This window comes from Ascidia mentula, chromosome 2 (assembly GCF_947561715.1).
Source record: "Ascidia mentula chromosome 2, kaAscMent1.1, whole genome shotgun sequence".
Classification (NCBI taxonomy): domain Eukaryota; kingdom Metazoa; phylum Chordata; class Ascidiacea; order Phlebobranchia; family Ascidiidae; genus Ascidia; species Ascidia mentula.
Window position 1 is genome coordinate 17,231,953 of NC_138567.1, and position 18,924 is coordinate 17,250,876.

Below are 18,924 nucleotides of genomic sequence, written 5' to 3' on the forward strand. Positions count from 1 at the left end.
AAGAGCCATTGTGTTAAAGGGAAAGTATTGTGTCGAAAACGTCACACATGTGTGTGTTGACACAATGAACGAAGGGTTCTAGAATAAAAAAACTTACTTTGGTGACGCTCGTAAAACAAATCACCTGCTGTAACAATAGCCAGTGTCTGGAAAATTCATTGTTTCATTTCACAACCGAATTAAATAGGCTTCAAACGAACTAAGAACATAAAAACGCCGTTTCAAAATAAACCCTTAAACCTCGGATCAAGTCTTTTTTGTGATTTGATATATTCCTATCATTGTGATTACGTATCTACTAAACATATTGTAGTTTGTTACCAAGGAGTCAGTCCATGGCAACCTCAGAATACCCACGCTATATATGATTGATAAACCCCCATAGCGACAAACGTTCACGCGGTTTGCAATACAACATGCAAAATTATAGAAGCACGTTGCAGCCGCGTGTGTGACAAATACAACACCAAGGAATAAAAACTAAAGGCAGAAAATTTCTTGAAAACTTTTAAGACGGCACTGCAAATAGTTGTCTCGTACAGGAAGATTTTTTTGACTGAAGTTAAATCAGTTTAATTTATTACAACATCATTTTTGCAGTAATTCTTTTTGTCTCACAAAAAGGCTTTTCTCGATTTGTTAATGGTCAGTATCACTAAAATATCTTGTTTTCACTAAATCTTGGTTGTTGAAGTCATGAAATATATTTCACACAAAACTCTTTCTGATCATTTTCACGACACAAAGTTTCTAATGACACCAGAACACATAATGCAAAGTTTATTTGTGGGAACCTTAAAAGGAAAGGGAAATGTGGAAAAAGCGAAGATATAAAGACATGTTTGCCATTTATTTAAATCTGGGTTCCGCAGCATGTTACTGAACTCCACCCAACCAATAGGAAGAGGTCACGGGCAGTGGGAAAGAAGATTGGGCACCAGCGTTGAAATAGAAAGAGGAGCTTTTAACTTTTGTTCATTCCTTGTTTGATTTCATCAAGTCGACGTTTGAGATCTAGAAGACGAGATGACGTCATACTCCTATCTCCTGCTGTTGAGGAATTGGAATTCTGAAAAATACAAAGATAATCTTGTTGAGCAAGGTTATGAAGCAAGCAGCTGCAGCAAAAAACAGTAAAGATAAATATTGAAACCAAGATGGCGCTGTTAATCGACATGTGAAAACAAGATGTGTCGTCACCTGGGCTTGGTTAGCAGTTGTGTTTGTGCCAAGTATTTTTGCCTGACTGCCTTCGTTCTGGGGGTTTTCTTTATTCGTTTCACTTCGTATCACATCAACACACAACGGGGGGAGATTAATTTTTTTTCGTAGTCCCTGGAAATGAATTTCGTCTAATATTACTCATTACACTATAAAATTGACAACACTGCACATCACAAGGTAAAACAATTTGCGTCATTACACTTACATTAAGATATGTGACGTAGTCTGAAGTTGTTTTGATGTTCGCAATGTGGGGGGGCAGAGGAGGGGAAACACCTATGAAATATTAGTCGTAATCATAAAAAATGAATCAAAATTTTTAAAATTTACTTGCAATAATTCAATAAATTTCATAAGAAATATGGCAGACATAATTGTAATTCCAATTGTTGTCCATAAAAACTAAACCCCTCTTACAAGCAAGTAAACATAAAGCAGTATGTCATTGAAGTGTATAAACACACCATACAAAGTAAGCTACAATAAAGAATATTTGAAAAGAAACAAATAAAACCTACCTGTTCGCTCGGACTCAATTTTAATCAAGTAATTTTTCACAACATTTTTGCAAGTTTCCTCCAAAGTTTCAATGTGTGGGTCAACATCATAACCAGGATATTCTTGTTTGAAATCATAAAGTTCATAAATTCCCTAGAAAAATGATGGAAAACAGTTGATCGTCTGCTCTGCCACTAGGTTATCTATTCCGAGACACTTTTGTGAGGCTTGTTTTGTCATGAATCAATATTTTAACTTTTATGTCGAAACCAATGCATTGCTGATCTGCGAATTGCGGAGTTTCAAAAGCAATAAAAAGCGAACAGTAAAGTTTTCACAAAAATTATTATTTGATAGAAAATCTTACAAAGTATTCTAACTCATTATTGATAAAAAAGACTCTCTCTTGCAACCCATGAACACAATACCTGTTTATATTGGCGATAATTGCCAATTTTTTTGAATATTTGCGCCAATTTTGCTTCCAAACTTCTTCTTGACAGTGAAGCAATATTTTCCTGAAGAATAATCAAAAAACTCAATTAAAACACAGTTTTGCAAAACAACTGCATTTATGAAAAACAAACCTTTCTTTCTGAAGAGTCGGATATTTTTTGCGCAACTTCAGTTTTCGTCATTTTTAGATTTTTCTGAACAGTTGCAACGACTTCCGATAATTCAGGGTTTGGAATCATATGAAGTTGATCGGCAACCTTTTAAAATATAATCAACATCACAATAATATAAGCAGGAAAATGACAGTGTTGCTATAGATAAACCGAAAAAATGTTCACCAATTATTTAAAAATAATTGCCACAGAGAGTTACATTGTTGCAACCAATGATGAAAAAGTTTAAGTTGCTAACTTCTCAATACTTAAAAAACTCTAAATGCCATATTACATGTAATGTTAATGTTTCTAACTTTATGTTATGTATTTACCTTTGGTCCCATTTGTTTGCAAAATATTACTATGACAGTTTTAACAGATCTGAGCGGAAAATCTGTTTGGATTCGAAGATAAACTGGATGATTTCTAGGGAAATCTCGCCAGAAACGATCGATCTCTGACAGCAACATAGCAAGCTTAAAATAAAACGACACATTCGGCACAAATAATCACTTTTTTAACGAACAGAGTGTAAATATATTCAAAACTCAAATAAAATACAATTTAACAATATTCTCTAAACATGTGAACATTTTGTTAATAGAATCAGGACATACATTGAGGGGATCTTGCTCAAAAGTGTCCCCAGCGTTGTTGTTCGTTTCCTGGTCCTTGCCTTGAACAGAGCGACCAAACTTCCACAAACACTGAACAAAAAAGTTGGATCACAACCAAACCCAGAATACATCAAAATAAAAATACTGACCTTGACAAGAACATCAACGTATGCTTTTGATGCAGCTTCCATGCTGTCATGAAGCACTCGAATCAAAGCACTAAAAATTAAATGACAGAATGTGTTAGAAGTCATCCATACCTGTGTACTGTACCACTTTACCAAAATGTTGAAGAAACAGAGAAAGTTTTAAGTACAAAAGTTTAATTTCTCCCCGGGTGTGAAGAATGCATGTGTTGACATATGTTTCACAATACACGATTTTAATAACATGAATAGGAACATTATCGATCAAACAGGCATGAGTTCTAAAACAACGTGGCTCAAAGTTGCTAACCATGAAATAGCGGTTGGGTCACAATTTTCAAGCATTCTGTGAATAAGGATGTTTATTGTTTGGATAAGTTTGGTCGACGATCCTTCTTTCATTGTGTTGAGTTGTTCATTGATGAGAAGTTGAACAACAGTTCGAAGCAAATCGAACATTACATACGTCGTAGCCTGGGATGCGAGCATTGGGGCAGAAAATATCTACACAAAACAGGAAGATTTTTGTGAAACACTGGCAATGCTTTAATCATTTGAAACAAGTGTTAGATTGTGGTTTCAAATCCAACATCATGCTGTGAACCAATATCTGCTTGAGGTAAGTTACTTATCTACCAATCTTTATAGTTTACTGGTAAATATGGTTAATTGTAGGGATGCACCGAAAGTTCGGTTTGTCGAATATTTTTGCAAAATTCGGCCGAAAACTTTTTTACTGCATGTAACGCCAATACGCAAAGTTTAGTACAGATTAGAATCATTGTTTAAACTGCACGAATGTGTTTGTTTTATTTGTTTATTGCCACCAAAATGATGAAAATCAACTTTTAAGCAGCTGGAACAGCAGGTTATTTGTGCCAACAAAAAAGCTGTATGATAGGATTAGATCCCAATACAAGACATGTTTTGTTTAAATTTATTGTGTTTAAAGAGATGGATACCAAAATTAGTTTCAGTTTATTCGGCTGTTCGGTGCATCACTAGTTAATTGTAACTTTTGTCAACATAAGATAATGTTAGGATTTCACAAGTTTAACAGATAAATTTCTACTCACACTGACGAGGACGGAAAACTGGGATTTACAAAGCGAGAAAAAACTTTCAATAGAAATCTCATTAACATCACCATTTCCTTCAATAATCATCGGCAAATATCTGCAACAAAGTTAAAGGGTCAGTTTAACTTGAGGTGAAGAATTTAACTTCGGTTTAACATTGAGTCCTTTGTTGGAAATAGGTACATAGAATGGAGCTGACCTGTCTGTGATCATACGGAGTTGGGTACACATTGCAGTCACAAGGTCATCAATACGACCTTCAAATACCACCCACTTCTCCTTGTGACTAATGATTGTGTAAAGCTAAAATAAAACAATATAATTTAGTAATAAAATTTAACAATTATGAAAACTTTTACTTCAAAAACACAATAAATTACAATATTTATTTCATTTGTTAACTTAACATTATTCAATTTCTGCAGTAGACCGTTTCTATAGTTTCTAGTGCACTACTTGTGTCCATTTATTTACTGTTTATTCACTATATACATAAAAAGCACTTCAATAGAATGACTCAAATGTAAATGACTCAAATGATTTAATTTAAAGTTTCCGCAGTTAATTTCATCCCTAATATTTTATGCAAATGTTGAATTCTAACCTCATGTGCAGCAGTGATGCTAACATCAATCTGGGGGCTTGAAAGTTGTGAAACGATTACGTCCAAAGCAGTTTTCGCATTTTCAATCGCCATTTTTGCTCTACAATAATAAACTATATTAAATTCTACTATACACTAAAAAAGTTTTTTTTAAATGTTTGCAAACATATCAAATATAATTCAAGTAAATTATTCCATTCTGAATGACAGGTAAAGTTTCATTGTGAGTTATTCAAAATTTTGTGTGTACTTTATTCAACAACTAAAAGAGAAATAAAAAAAATGCAGACTTACTTGAACTCTTTCACACAATCTGGTATCGGGATTGGTTGAAGTAAGTGATCAATATTAACTGGTTTTACTTGTGACATCAGAGCGGCAATTTCAGGAACATCCATTGGATCAATGGGATCGCTTGGACAGGAAGAATGAAGTTCCGACAGTGAATGCAATGAGTTGCTGCTGATAAATACATCAAGGAAATTAGTAACCGAAATATTGAGCCATTTTGTAATTAAAGTATACATATGAATGTTCAGCAAACTGTTTCTGGAAGATATACAAACTACGTGTTTGACAGAATCAGTTACACAACTTACAGAGGTAATTTTTATTGTTCAATAAAAAATAGAAACATTTTGAGTTTTGACAAACTTTTGTGCAGCAGGTTGAGTGTTTTGTTGTCGTGACAATGATTGTTGTGGTTTAACTTCCCTCTCGGACTTGGCAGCACTAGAGGTCGTTGTTGGTTTAGCAGGTTGTTGTGTTGGCTGATTTTCATTATATTTCCCTGATCTTTTAACTCTTTCCTCCAACATACTCATGTCTTTCTCATTCAGCTGTTTATAAAATGAAATAATAATAATTAAATGTTGGATTCGTAACTTATGTTTTGAAAATAGTAAATTCATGGCTGTTGGTTGATCATGTAACTCCAGCTTATAGATACTTTATAAAGGAGTAGTAACTTCTGTTAAAATAGGGGCATTATACAAAAGCAAAACAAAAAATTTTATTCATCACTTGGGTTTTTTTTGTGTCATTTGTCTGTCATTGACCTAATTTTTTTTTTAAATGTCACAAAAAATAAAAGCCATTTCGGACACAATGTCCCAAAGGAAATTGGCTGGTAGATTATTCAAGTTGCTTACATTTTTGCAAACGAAAGTATTATACCGTAAATGACCAAAAAATGATGAATCATCACCCAAACCTAGTGATAACAAATCAATAAATCTACCTTTCCAACTTGTTTAAATACAATATCTCCTGACACATTATATGCTGCCACTATTGTATTGAGTGCTGATGACCGAACACCTTTGTCTCTGTCACTGATGTTTGTTGCAATTTCCTTCAGTGCTTTTTGCGCCGATGGCTGACACACAGTTAAACCGTGTCTTTCAATCAACAATGCAACATGGTCGAGACACTCTGCAACAAAATATGTTACATTCGGGGAAAAATTGTTCCTGTCTAAATTCTACTTAAACAAGTCCAATGAATTGATGATAAAACAACATTAAAAATTTCATGCAACAAAATAATCATTGTAACCTGATCGCTGTCGTGAGTTTTTGGATTTGATTCCGTCCATGATAAAATTGAAAAGTTTGCTTGCCGGATAAACTGACGACACTTGTTGTAATATTCCATGAACAGCTTTGCGAATGTTGTCTTTGTTCTCGCCAATCTGAAAACACAAAAAATAATTTTTTTTGTCATCAGGAATTGGCGAAATTACCAATGGATGATGTTTTGAAAGTCTAAACTTTAGATCTATAGTTGCATTACCACAAAATATTAGTTTTTTTTTCAGATTTCCCAAATTTAAAAACACATAAGTTGAACATGACAGTAAACACAAACCTTTATCATTAGATGCGGAAGAAATGAGGCCATCTCATAATCACTTGCTTTGTACGAACTCTCTATCAGTTTGTCAAAAAGCATCTTTAAATATTCGAGTGATTTGATGTGAACTGTTGTGTTTTTGTCGTAAAATCTCAATGTAAACCATCTCAACAGAATATCAATACAATTTACTGTTGCTTCCCACTGTACAGACAGACCCTGCAACAAAGTAAAGGCATTTTCAACAACAATTTTTAATGGCTTCTTGTCAAAACAAGTTTTCAGAAATTAAAATGGAAATAACAATTAAGTGTTTCCATATGGCAAGGCAAGATCATGATGGTTGAGATTGGCAAGTAAGGGCCTTGGCAGACATGATGATTAAGTTTCCTGGCATTGCAGCCAAACTCATTTTAAGTGAGAAATAAAAAAATCATGCTTTCCATGTCCATACTATACCAACTCAAACCTCCCTATAGATGAGGACGGAAAAAATTTAAGCAAACATTTTCCCAGTACTCAGTTTCAATCATAATTAGGCGGATTATATGAAAATACTACCTGAGTTATCATGGTGATGGCTTTAAGATGATGCTGAAAATCTGCGTGGAACATCTCAGATAAAACAGCAGAACTCATACAAGTGGTCAGTTGTTGGTGAAGTTGTGTAACAAGCTCTTCACGTGGCACAGCAAAATTCCACTTGACTGTCTGCAGCAAAAATCAGTTAATCAAGGCTTTTTTCAAATGTAATTCCACATCAAAGTAAACATGAAACTTCACACTAGGACGTAATAAACACTTGACTGCTCCGGAGTGTAGTTTGGAAAACACATCCTTTGTGTTTTATACAGTGAACTGTTCACAACTAATATTAACAGGATACAGTTTAATATTGACATATTTCCATACTTTTAGTTTAAATTCATCTTTCATTCTCTGTTCCTTCCCATTTTGGTTTGGAAGAAAGAGTGGAGAGGAATCTTCCTCTGGTGCTGATTTTTTTGCTGAGGCTGTCGGTCGCTTCTGTAAATTAGTATATTGATGATGTTGAGTTAAAATAATTTACCAAACGTTACATCATATGTACACTGCACAATGTTACCATAATAAATAGAAACACATAAATTATTCTACTTTTTGCTATTAATTACAAAAACTAACTCATTGTATACACTTGAAAATGTGAAAATTGAAGATTGAACCCAACCATCTTGTTACGTTTTTTCGCCATGTGTTGATAGACTTTCCAATTATCGTGGGTAAATTGTTAAGTCAACTTTTAATGCCAAGTATAACACGTCCACACAAACATAGAATGAATCAAAAACAATGAACGTTGAATGCTTTACAAGTGACTCTATTACGTCATAAGCTTGCTTACAATTGATGCGTCAACAACACATACACGTATGTACAAGATATAAAGGCAATGTATATCACATCTATTATAAAATCAACACACATCAATATTAGTGAGAGGAACTTACACTTCCAGCCCGTTTCTCTTTTGACGTTTGTGGTCTGTTTGATGTTGTTTTCTTGCTTTCTTCCTTTTCTGTAACTTCAACAACAACGTCTTGTTTTTCAACACTTGGTGGTGCCTTTTTGTTACTTTGTGTTGTCGGGGGAGGAAGATGTTCACGAGCTTTTTCAAGCAAAGTGACAATTGTAGATTTTGAAGAAGTCTGAAGCAGAAAAAACATAGTTTTATCATTTATTCAACAGTTCATATTTAAATTATCATGTCAATTATTGTTTATTATTCAACTATTTTTTATTATTATTCAAGTAATTGTATCTGTGATAATTATTTCACTAAAAATTTTTTTTGGAAATTCTGCTTTAATCAAGCAGCAAGTTTTTTTGGAAAACTTTTTTGAAATTTACCCCAAGTTTTCCAGTTCCGCGCAGCATCTTGTCATACGACAAATGTTTCATCATGACAGGAAGAAAAGCCTGCGCTTTTGCCCGAACTTCTCCACTTCTATCTTCACAACAGGAGTAAAGCACAGGAATACAACCTTCCAATCCTTCCCGTGCATTCGGAGAAAGTTTTTTCGCCACCGACAGTTTGTCAGCCAACCAGTTGAAAAGCTGTTTCAAATTAATGAGATAAAGTACAAATCCGTATTGCGGCACTAAATTTATTTTTTTCAAGTACATTTTTAGTCCAGAGTTCAGCAACATTTAGTATGCAAGAGCCAGTTACATTTTTTGCAGCCAGAAATCCTAAGTTAGAAGGGATTATTTTAACCCTAAAACGCACATAAAACAAAATAAGCGTCACTATACATTTTCAGTAAACTTGAGGAACAGAGAAGTGCGAATGGTGTAAAATGTTTCTTTTTTATTTATTTAAATTATAGTTGTTTTTACTGTGCTTGCCGTCTTTATGGAGCCATTCAAGGTGAAAGAGGCACATGTGGCTCTGAAACATAGGTTGTTGACCTCTGGGTGAGTCCAAGTCAGTTCATGCCAAATAACAATTATGTCACGCATTCAAATATTTCTTTAACTTTTTTCATAACTAGGGGTTTTTTGTCTTTAACTAAACTCAGTTTCAAACCATTCAAAATAGGTATTTGTACTGCACTGTACACACACCAACCTCTATTCTAAGGAATATATGTTTTGCAACAGAAAGAGCAGAGGATATTGTGTCGCCCTCAAGCCACATAGAAATCTTGGTATTTTCCAACCACTCGTCCATACATTTTAAACCTGTTTGTCGTACTTGAGGCTGAAATATATAATTGAACTTGAACAAAAACAGTCCATTTTGATTAAATATTTTTACAGTTGATGTAGAAATGAAACAATATGCAGAAAACTGGAATTCAAGTAATGAAAAGGAGTGAATTGTTACATTTACTCAAAAAGTCTAAAATTTTGGTGTTTATTCATTAAAAGTTTCCAGATAAAATATGTATCAATGATTTACTTTAAGTTTTTGTTAGCTTGGCAAAGAAACAAAAGAATTAGTCAGTTTACCTTGCTATCAGCAAGTACGTTAATAAGGTTTGGAAGAAGAATCTGCAGATGTTTTGAGCAGTGAGGGCCAAGAGACTTGGCAAGTTGCATTAAGATGTTTAGTGTTGTTGTAAGCTGAAAAAAACACATATTTGAAATAATTCCAACAATAAAGATCATAAATGTCTGTTGCTTTTTTCTATCAACAGGAAAACTTACCAATATTTTGTTCGAGTCAACAAGTCTCGCCTTCAGCGCAACAGGGAGATCCCCAATGTTTGGTTCAACAAACTTTGCTTCATCCAATATTCCGGTAACTGTTTCTAAAGCTTCTTTTCTTTCTTTCCAATTCTTGTCCGAGAGTTTTGTGACGAGGGCATCTGTTATCTTGCCACTAAAAAAGATCATGTGTTTCACACAAATGTTAAAACAACTTATAACTAAACATCTATAATGCATATTTTTCCAGTAACTTCATAGGTTTTTCAACGATTTAAGACAAAACATGAAATCCCAGCAAACAAAACAATTAAGCGGAGCAAATTTATAAAACCTTTGCTAGACCTTTTTATTGTTAGATCAACAACATAATAGAACAGTCTGCATTCATATGAAAACTACATAATCACATAGTCAGTCTATCACAAATTTGTCTGTTTCCACAGAAACAGACAAGTAATGACTTCTGATATTTATTAGATAAATATACAGTTAAGCAAACCTGATATCAATTCTTGTCACCATGTCGTTGATATTAAATGCTTCCTCTGCTTCTTCGTCAGATGCTTCTGCCGTGTCGGCACCAGATGAAGATTTCTTCATTCCGCGAGTTGGAACAGGGGGACTTTCCCCTTTCACCTGAATTCAGAAAATATTTCCACTGAGAAATAACCCGGGTTAAGCTAAATTTCAATTTCATCAGTTATTGCTTCATTCGTCACCAAATACATATGCTTAATTGTACCATTTATCAAAGAAAAGCTTAAAATTGATCTAGCAGGCATCTGACAGTGTTGCAAAAAAAAACCAACTAATATCAGAAGTTTTTTTAAATCACCTTTTCCATTTCAGTATCGATTTGTTGGAGCAAAGCAGGTTTCTCACTTTCAAAAAACATCCGAACTTTTTCACCGATATAAAGTGTGAGGGTCCCAATCACAGTCAGTCCAGCTGTTCTTACAGCCTGTGAAAACAAATGTATTCAAAAACAATTTTTTTTTTATGTAATATAACAAAATATCATGTAATAAATTTAGTTGCAATACTGTGGGGTGTTCTGTTTACAATACTAGTTTACAAAACAAATTGCATTCCTAATTATAAATACACCAACAAAAGGTACATTAAACAACATGTTTCACATAAAATTACAAATTGTTTGACTTTGTTTTTGAACATGGACAGAGTTAAAGTATATGAGTATAACATTTTTGTTAATTTACTATATATTCTCAAGTTGCAAATAAAAAAAATTAAGCCTAGCTATATATTGGTGCTACAGAGGAGGTGTATGTCATACCGGGTTTGTTGCAGAGAGAGCAACTTTGACTTTGTCAATGACTAGCTTAACATTGACTCCAGTCAATCCAAACTCTTTTAAATTTGAGGCAAGCCACTGGAGTGATTCACTTTGAATTTTCGGGTTTTTTTGAGACATTGCACTCTCCATCACCTGTAAAAAAATCGCCCGTTTCACATACTAGCTTCATGCTTTAATGAGTTTGCATTTACGACTTAGTTTAGGAAACAAGTAAAATTTCATGTCCAGGATTTTTAACTATTGAAGTAAAATTCAAATAAAACAATGTTGGTTTTGTTGTAAGATTGGACATTGAGTAACATTGGTTCATAGAATCTGATGAAGTCTGAAACTATTTGTGGCAGTCAAGTTTGTATTCTTTGTGTTAAGTTACTGTTTGGTAACAAATACCTGATCAGCCACCCAAGGAAATCCTGTTGCTTCTGCAATTGATGAAAGAGCAGTTTTAGCCGTTAATCCACATTTCACGTCTCCAACTTTATCAACGGTTGGGGCAAGACAAACGTTTGCGGAAGTTCTGAAATACACAACAGCTTTACAGCTTTTTTCGTTTTTGAGAATGATCACAGATAACCAATATAATTAACTGCTTTGCTTTGTAAAAACGATTTCCAACTTCAACATGTTATTACTCAATGTAAAACTAGTAATTTCACATAACATGTTAATACCTAGTAAAATTTGAGTTTAAAGCCAGAAACTCAAGGATTTTAAACTTTTCATTGAGGCAGTTGAAGTTGTTGTCCTTCCAACCTGGTTTCAATGATAGAAATCTTACAAATGCTTGACATGGAATATTTCCCCTCTCCAACATCTTCAGTTTCTATTTACACAAAATGAGAAAAAAATACTTAAAAAAATTTGGAATAAATTAGTTCGAAAAGAAAAGCCAAAGCTAATATGCTAATTATGGTGTCTTGCTGCAACTTAGTCTTCTCTAAGCACTGATGATGAACACAGTAGTTTTTGAAACATCTGTTTCAGCATGATTGGCATATTAGTTTTGGCTTTTCTATATTGATGAGAAAAAACAAATATACTTTCTACCATCTATTGCCTGGTTGTAATCTATAATCCACTGCCTTAATATTTGACTATTGATTGATCTGGAAATAAAAAGAAACCTGAAATGTTGATTGAAGGCCGGCAAGTCTTTCTTTCCAATTCATGTTTGTAATTTGAGATTTTTCCTCACTTGAAATAACATTTGAAACTAATTCATCAACAACTTCTTCTCCCAACTCTGCTTCCGTTGGAATTGTAGCTCCTTGTGGTCTACAAGATCAAGATAATTTTATATTTCTGCAACTTATAACAATAACAAAAACACCAGATGCTGACAAAGATAGGGTAATTAAAGTTTTGCTAAAGGCCGACAAAAATCAAGTTATTACATAAGTTACAACAAAATATGTTGTAAGCAACTCAAATGCTCATATGCACATTACAAATAAACAGTTTCTCAAAAATGATTCTTAACTATTGATAACCATTTGCTTGATAAAATTAAAACCTTCAGTGTTTTGCAACAAAAATCTTACTTTGCAGCAGGTTGCTTTTTTCCACCCTTAACAGTTTTTGGTTTAGCAGATGAGCTCGCCTGATAAAAATTAATTAACATTAAAAAATTAAATGTATGTTTATGAAAGTTTTGATTCTTTACCTTGGTAGAAGATTTGTTGGATTTGGTTGATGGTGGTTTGCTTTCTCCTGCTTTTTGAGGGGGTGGCTCTTTTTTTACTGGAGCGGAATTCTGTGACTTTTTGCTTCCAGTTACAACAGCCTTCCCAGCACACTCATTTATCTGAAAGTGAAAAAGTTCTTGGAATAAAAACCAAACAAAATAAGGGAGTAGATTGGTTTATTTAAATCTCTGTTGTATATACTTCTTGTTGGTTGGTTACTATAGTGGTGGAAACAACTGCAATGTGCTAAAAAAACCACTACTAAGCCTATATTTTTTATATCAATTGTTACAAACCTTTAATTTACTTCACAAAGTTGTTCTAAGTATACATTATTTTAGACATAAATTGAATGAGTATTTGGCAACCTTGTCCAGTTTAAGTTTGTCAAGGTCAGCAATAAAAGGTTGAATTTTATTTTCCCCAACAACTTTTGACAAAGTTCCGATAGCTTGATACGCAGCATCTCTCACATCTGGTGTGCTGTGGTCAATGTTCTACAAAATAGAATAATTCTGTACAACAGCAAACAGGTTTATTACTTCATCAGTAGATTTAATACGTATTTTACATTTCTTCAATGTTTCTTCTTTACTTTATTGCCAAGTATGCATGACATTATTCACCAAACAGCAGTGAATCATATATTAAAAATATAACAAAACTTTTTTGTCAAATTAACTTTGAGAACACCGATTTTTTGTTTGACAAAAAAATGATGTCAATGGGACATCAGTTATATAAGGAAATGACTTAAAATGTGCAAAAAAATTTGGAAATGGCGACCAAGTATGTTAAGAATAGTCAGTGCTTGTATAAACATTATCCTATGTAAAAATTTGAGTATTGTGTGTCAAAACTCTTGTCATTTAACAACTTTAACACGGCTATATGGACAATATTATAGTACAAAGGTTGTAAAAAGTATCCCTTGAAGTAGCAAGTTTGTTTAACACATTTCTCCTTGACAAGTCAAGAAAGCATATTTACTTTCAACAAAGGCTGAATAAATAGTTTCATCAAAGCTTTGTTCATTGCAGCTGACTTGGTTTTGGCAAAAGCTCTTGCTAGAAAATATCCGGTTTGTGCACGAATTGAAGGATTTTTGCTTAACAAAAACTCAATACAGGTTTCGGATATTGCTTGAATTGTTGTCTGAAAAACATTCAAAGTTTTTCTTCATACTTCTTTTCAAACTCAAAATAGACTTTTAATGACTCCAAAAAATGCAACCACCAATACACCATTTTCAATTGTGAAAAAACTAAAACAAGAATGTTTAAAACACCTAAGTTCTCATACCAATAACTAATCACTAAAGATAAAGTTCTTGGCCCCAAAAATGCAACAACTTACAGATAAGTAAATGGCATCCACAGCTTCCTGCAAGGCTGTAACCACAGCGATTTTTTTCTCTTTAAATTTTTCAAGCATTGCATCCAAACAAACAAGGGCGTAAGGTTGGAACTTCTTGCGCAGTCCATTGGCAAGTCCTCCAACACACTTAATTGCTATTGTCACAAGCATAACGTTCGTGTCTTTTGATACAACCTAAGAAAAAAGCAGCTGTAGAAACTGATGAAAACTAATCGAGAAAATTTTTTTTTCAGATTTTCCTTGCATTGCATTTATTTACATCTTCATTCCATCCAAATAACAACACGTTTCTCATTCTTGGTTAAAGGTCCAAAGTTCAAACAGTTTATTGGAATAAACATGAACAGTCATAAAGTTGTAGTACAACACATACTACCTACCTTTTTTAAAGCCTTCACAAAATCCCCGTAATCTCCTGGTGCAATTCTTGGGAAGGAAGTGAGTTTTTCACACGGCTCCAAAACCGACTTCCTCTCCTGCCATTTCTTCTCTTCCTGATAAAACATATTTTCAAAAATTAAAAAACAATTTTTCTGCCAGTATACTGTTAGTTTCATACAAAAGCATCTAAATATATTCTATGGAAGACGAGCACACTTGAATATTAAATAAACAGATCTCACTATTTTCTCATAAAACGATTTTGGGAGTTGTGAAAGAATTTCTTGTGGTTCAAGTAAGTCATATGGATCGATGGCAGCTTCCTCTTCTTCAGCTAGACCTGTAAGACAGGAATGATTTTTTTCACAAGTGATAATACATTTGTTTTGTAGTTGCAAGTTAACAAATAAATTGAGGCAAAATTTATTATATATATGTTTAAATGTTCCTTAAAAAAAACTTCTTTCAATACAACTAAACACCAAATAAATAGTATATATGTTACATACATACTGTATGTACCAGATTAATTACAAAATGTGCAGTAAGGTTTCAGATCCTTTGACCATCAGAATTGACATGAACAGATAGAAGAATATCATGATTCATGACATACCATCACCAGCTGCTTCACTTTCAGCAGCTTTCGCTTCCATCTTTTCACGAAGATCTTGTTGCGATCGCATAAAGCGAGTTTGTTTTGCTCCTCCACCAGATCCCAGCTTCTCCCATTCAACTTCGAGTTCTTTGAGCTGAAAGTTTGAAATTTGCAAAAACATTCGTTTCATGTTCACACAAATCACTTGACTATTATTATATGAGCAGAATAATAAGGAAACGTAGTTGATTGTTGGTGGGGATGCTAAACAATGTGATGACCGATCATTGTAACAGACTAACTTGTAAAGTTTTTCTAACTTACTACAAAATAATCATAGACATATTTGTAAAAGAACATTTTATATATACAATAAAAACAATATAAAAAATATATTAATAATCAAAATGATATGCTGAAATAGTATTGTGACTGTTTGATCAAGATGATCATGCAAGAACACAATAAATGTTCAATTTTACATTATTATGGTTTATCTCACAAGAGACTATGTGTGACAAGACTATGTCAGTTTGATTAGAATTACTGTTGAATTGGAGTTGGACGCAACCATATTTACCAAAGGTGAAATCTTGGAAGCAACAGTCAACCTCCCATAAGTTTTGGGTGTGGATGGTGGTGATAGTGGTGAACTGGTGCCTGAATCTGTCTCTGTGTTACATATTTCTGAACTAAATGCTAGTCTGGGAGGATTTCTGTTGCGTTTGAACACTTTCATGTCCAGAAGTCTTGCAACTGCTTCATTTTGTTTTTCTTCATTAAAAGATTTTTTATCGTTCACTTTGCGGTTAGATTCCACTGGTCTAGTCTGGGCTAAATCAGTGTCTTTGTCTAAATCTAAACAAGTTGATGGCAATTTTTCTTCTACATCAGGTTGCTGGTCAGGATTTGAACAGGGAAATTCCAAATTTTCTTCCATGAAAACCAATTGTTCGCTTGACTTTGAACGTGGTGAGACATTTTGAGATGAAGGTTGCTCAACAATTATTACTCTTTCCTCAGCAAATGTTTCACAAATAGTTGGTGCTACTGATTGAACACTAATCACAGCACCAAATCCTTCATCATCACTATCATACATGTTATTCAGTATACAAGATTTCTAGTGAGCTTCTCTAAATTTTCTGTCACTTACAAATGTCTTTTGTTGACATATGGAACACTATATTCGTCTTTCAGATAAAGAATGCAAACCTTCACAGACAAAACACAGCTGACAGGAGAAGAAGGAAAACAACAATGGGTTTCAACTAGAAGCTAAGTTTAACTTCTGGTCTTAAAAGTGCTTCAAAGCAAACTTACAAAAGCCACAACTTCTCAAAATAACATCTTCTGTACCAGCAGATAGCTAATGGTATGTGAAGCGTGGATTATAAACAGGTAAAATATTTCATGATATCACATGTCAGATTAAATGCCCTGAGTCGCGTAAGAATAATTTTCCCAAACAATTGGAAGTGTAACAATCGGAACATGAATAACAATTGTATGTGATGACAGTTTTGTTATTACTGCCAATTGTTTGGAAAAACTGAAAGGAAATATATATTTCAGCAATTTCTATTCAACCTGGGCCTGACAGGAACAAAATGCTCAGATCAAATTAGTGGCATAAAAAACATAAAACTAGCAACATATTTATCTAATGACCGATACACTTTTACTGCATACAGTTACATACATACATATTTTTAGTATTTTGTAGTTTATAAGCACATAAACCATATTTATTACTGTCAATGACAACATAGAACTGAAAAAGTAAATTTATAAAACTTACTACAACCGGGTTTATTCCCTGGAGTGGAGTTTGAATTGCTGCCCCAATCCATTTAAATATTTCAACAAACAAATGCTTGGTTGCTTCACGCACATTCTTATCCCGGTGGTCAAGAAGCTTAATCGACTGTTTTAGGATCGGTTTAACAGAAACAACTTTTGATCCAAACTCCCTGAACACCAATAACAAATTTATTAAGATAAACATTTTTTTTAATTTAATTTTAAATAACAGCATTTTTTGTAAGAAGTTGTTTAGGCAAAGCCACATAAGACAATGTTTTGTGCCAATATTTGGATTCAGGTTAATTTTAAAATATTTTCTGGCAAATGGATTCAGTCCCTAGCTTCAACGCTTTTCCAATGAATAAGAATAAAACTTTAAACAAACCAACAACTTACGACAAAGCTTTTATAACTGCATCCAGACAAGCATGGACAATCTTTGGTTGTTTGTTGGTTAGTCCTTTTAACAATTCTTCAACGACCATTTCATTTTTGTCTACTTCAATATACATCATGCAAAGTTCGATGCCCAACTCCCGCAACTTTGGTTTGCTGTTCAAGCATTTAGCAAGAACCCCAGAAATAACATCAGAACATGTTCTGTGAATTTAAGTTAATAAAAGCTTACTTCTAATTGGTAAACGCTGTGACACTCAAAATGTAGTACAATTTATTATACACCATGCAGTAGGTTTATTGGCACCATGGCACTAATAGGTCAGTGTTTAATAGACATTACATAAATACAAGTAGGAAAAAATATTTAACACTTACTTCCCAGCACAATGGGCATTTCCAACATACACAAGAGCAGCCTGCAGACCTTGAATACGATTTAGTTCATTAGAATCAATTACAAACTTTTTGACCAATCCAAGATACTTAGAAAATTCAGGACTTTTCTCATCATATGTGGGAAAAACTTTAATACACTCTTTGTAACCCTCCGCTCTGGCTTTCCACAACTATAACAAAAAAAATCAAATGTAGTTGAGATTTGCTTTGTAGCATTTCTAAATTTCCAAACATATGTCAACTTACATACACCAGATTGGAAAGTTTTTTTTTTGAATAGGTTTTTTTTTCGGCGATCGTTGGATGCGCGGAAAATCACAACGTTTTGTGTGAGAAGGATTTAACCATGAAATTTTTTCCAATCTGGTGTATACATATGCCAAGAATATAACCGTGCCAAGAAGAAAATGTTTCTTTATACAGGTAAGCAATATTTTATAAGACATACTGTGTGCTGGACTTTTTGATCTGTGGGCAACTTTTTCCATTCATCTTCCTCAGACATTTTTAATATTTTTAATTCCACAAGATAACCAACAGTTTATACAAAAGATTGCTCACAAATGAAAAAAGTTCTGTTGTAATATACGAAATGCGTAATATTTTTAAATTAATGCTATTAATTTGTTACTTTATATACCCTCAGAAAGCAACACTCAGACATTTTTTTTTCATATTTACGGCATAGTCTATAATATTTGTCATCAAGGTTTTTTCGCAAATTTATGAAATACACAAATACTACATTAGTCACATGATAATTGAAGAGTAATCAAGATGTTATAAAATAATAAATTAGAAAGATATTCACAGGTTTCAGGTCGCAAACATAACTTTTGGTACATTGTGCATTTCATAAACATATCTACAAATCGTTACCATAGACTATATAAAAAAGTTTGATTATGATGTTTAGTGTATACTTGTCCCAAATAAAGTATGTTTGTCTACACTGCTTGATATTTTAATGATGATACACACAAAAAAAACGTCATATTTTACAAACTAAGCAACTTTTTTTTGGAACACAACTTCATATGGAATCGCCTTCCTTATGATATGTTTATGCATGTAATTACATTGATTATTTTTACCCTATGTTTTTGTATATAGTCGGTAATTAGAGTAAAAAGAGC

The 18,924-nt window shown here is 33.3% G+C and overlaps 1 protein-coding gene across 3 annotated transcripts; it reads right to left on the bottom strand.

Annotated features, from left to right (window-relative positions):
• Positions 1-766: 766 nt before the first annotated feature.
• LOC145888426 (cytoskeleton-associated protein 5-like) lies at positions 767-18,365 on the bottom strand. 3 transcript variants are annotated; one of them, XM_082979166.1, is made up of 43 exons: positions 18,237-18,365; positions 17,768-17,958; positions 17,390-17,593; positions 16,989-17,160; positions 15,206-15,341; positions 14,832-14,929; positions 14,589-14,702; positions 14,188-14,382; positions 13,822-13,986; positions 13,200-13,328; positions 12,810-12,950; positions 12,688-12,746; positions 12,271-12,421; positions 11,818-11,969; positions 11,537-11,663; positions 11,126-11,278; positions 10,664-10,789; positions 10,328-10,464; positions 9,826-10,000; positions 9,628-9,741; positions 9,245-9,376; positions 8,524-8,730; positions 8,124-8,321; positions 7,546-7,659; positions 7,195-7,344; positions 6,649-6,852; positions 6,337-6,472; positions 6,020-6,213; positions 5,434-5,618; positions 5,074-5,238; positions 4,780-4,879; positions 4,375-4,478; positions 4,173-4,272; positions 3,407-3,600; positions 3,100-3,169; positions 2,951-3,040; positions 2,666-2,809; positions 2,310-2,435; positions 2,151-2,240; positions 1,743-1,875; positions 1,430-1,500; positions 1,201-1,335; positions 767-1,069 (listed from the first exon to the last, which is right to left on the bottom strand). In XM_082979166.1, exons 1-43 carry the CDS (start codon positions 18,291-18,293, stop codon positions 965-967), a joined length of 5,943 nt encoding a protein of 1,980 aa, XP_082835292.1. In that variant the 5' UTR covers positions 18,294-18,365; the 3' UTR covers positions 767-964. The 3 variants fall into 3 exon arrangements, with proteins under 3 accessions (XP_082835292.1, XP_082835291.1, XP_082835293.1); XM_082979165.1 differs by having other exon boundaries at positions 5,074-5,241; XM_082979167.1 differs by lacking the exons at positions 16,989-17,160; positions 17,390-17,593; positions 17,768-17,958; positions 18,237-18,365 and adding an exon at positions 15,768-16,480 and having other exon boundaries at positions 5,074-5,241.
• Between the last annotated feature and the right edge of the window lie 559 nt (positions 18,366-18,924).

Excerpts from the sequence above, each read along its gene's own strand:
- LOC145888426 (XM_082979165.1), bottom strand. The coding sequence starts at position 18,293 with ATGTCTGAGGAAGATGAATGGAAAAAGTTGCCCACAGATCAAAAAGTC. Across the intron at positions 10,001-10,327 it reads GTGACAAGAATTGATATCAG|TGGCAAGATAACAGATGCCC; the intron begins GTTTGCTTAACT and ends GATCTTTTTTAG. Across the intron at positions 2,436-2,665 it reads GCAAACAAATGGGACCAAAG|GTTGCCGATCAACTTCATAT; the intron begins GTAAATACATAA and ends ATATTTTAAAAG.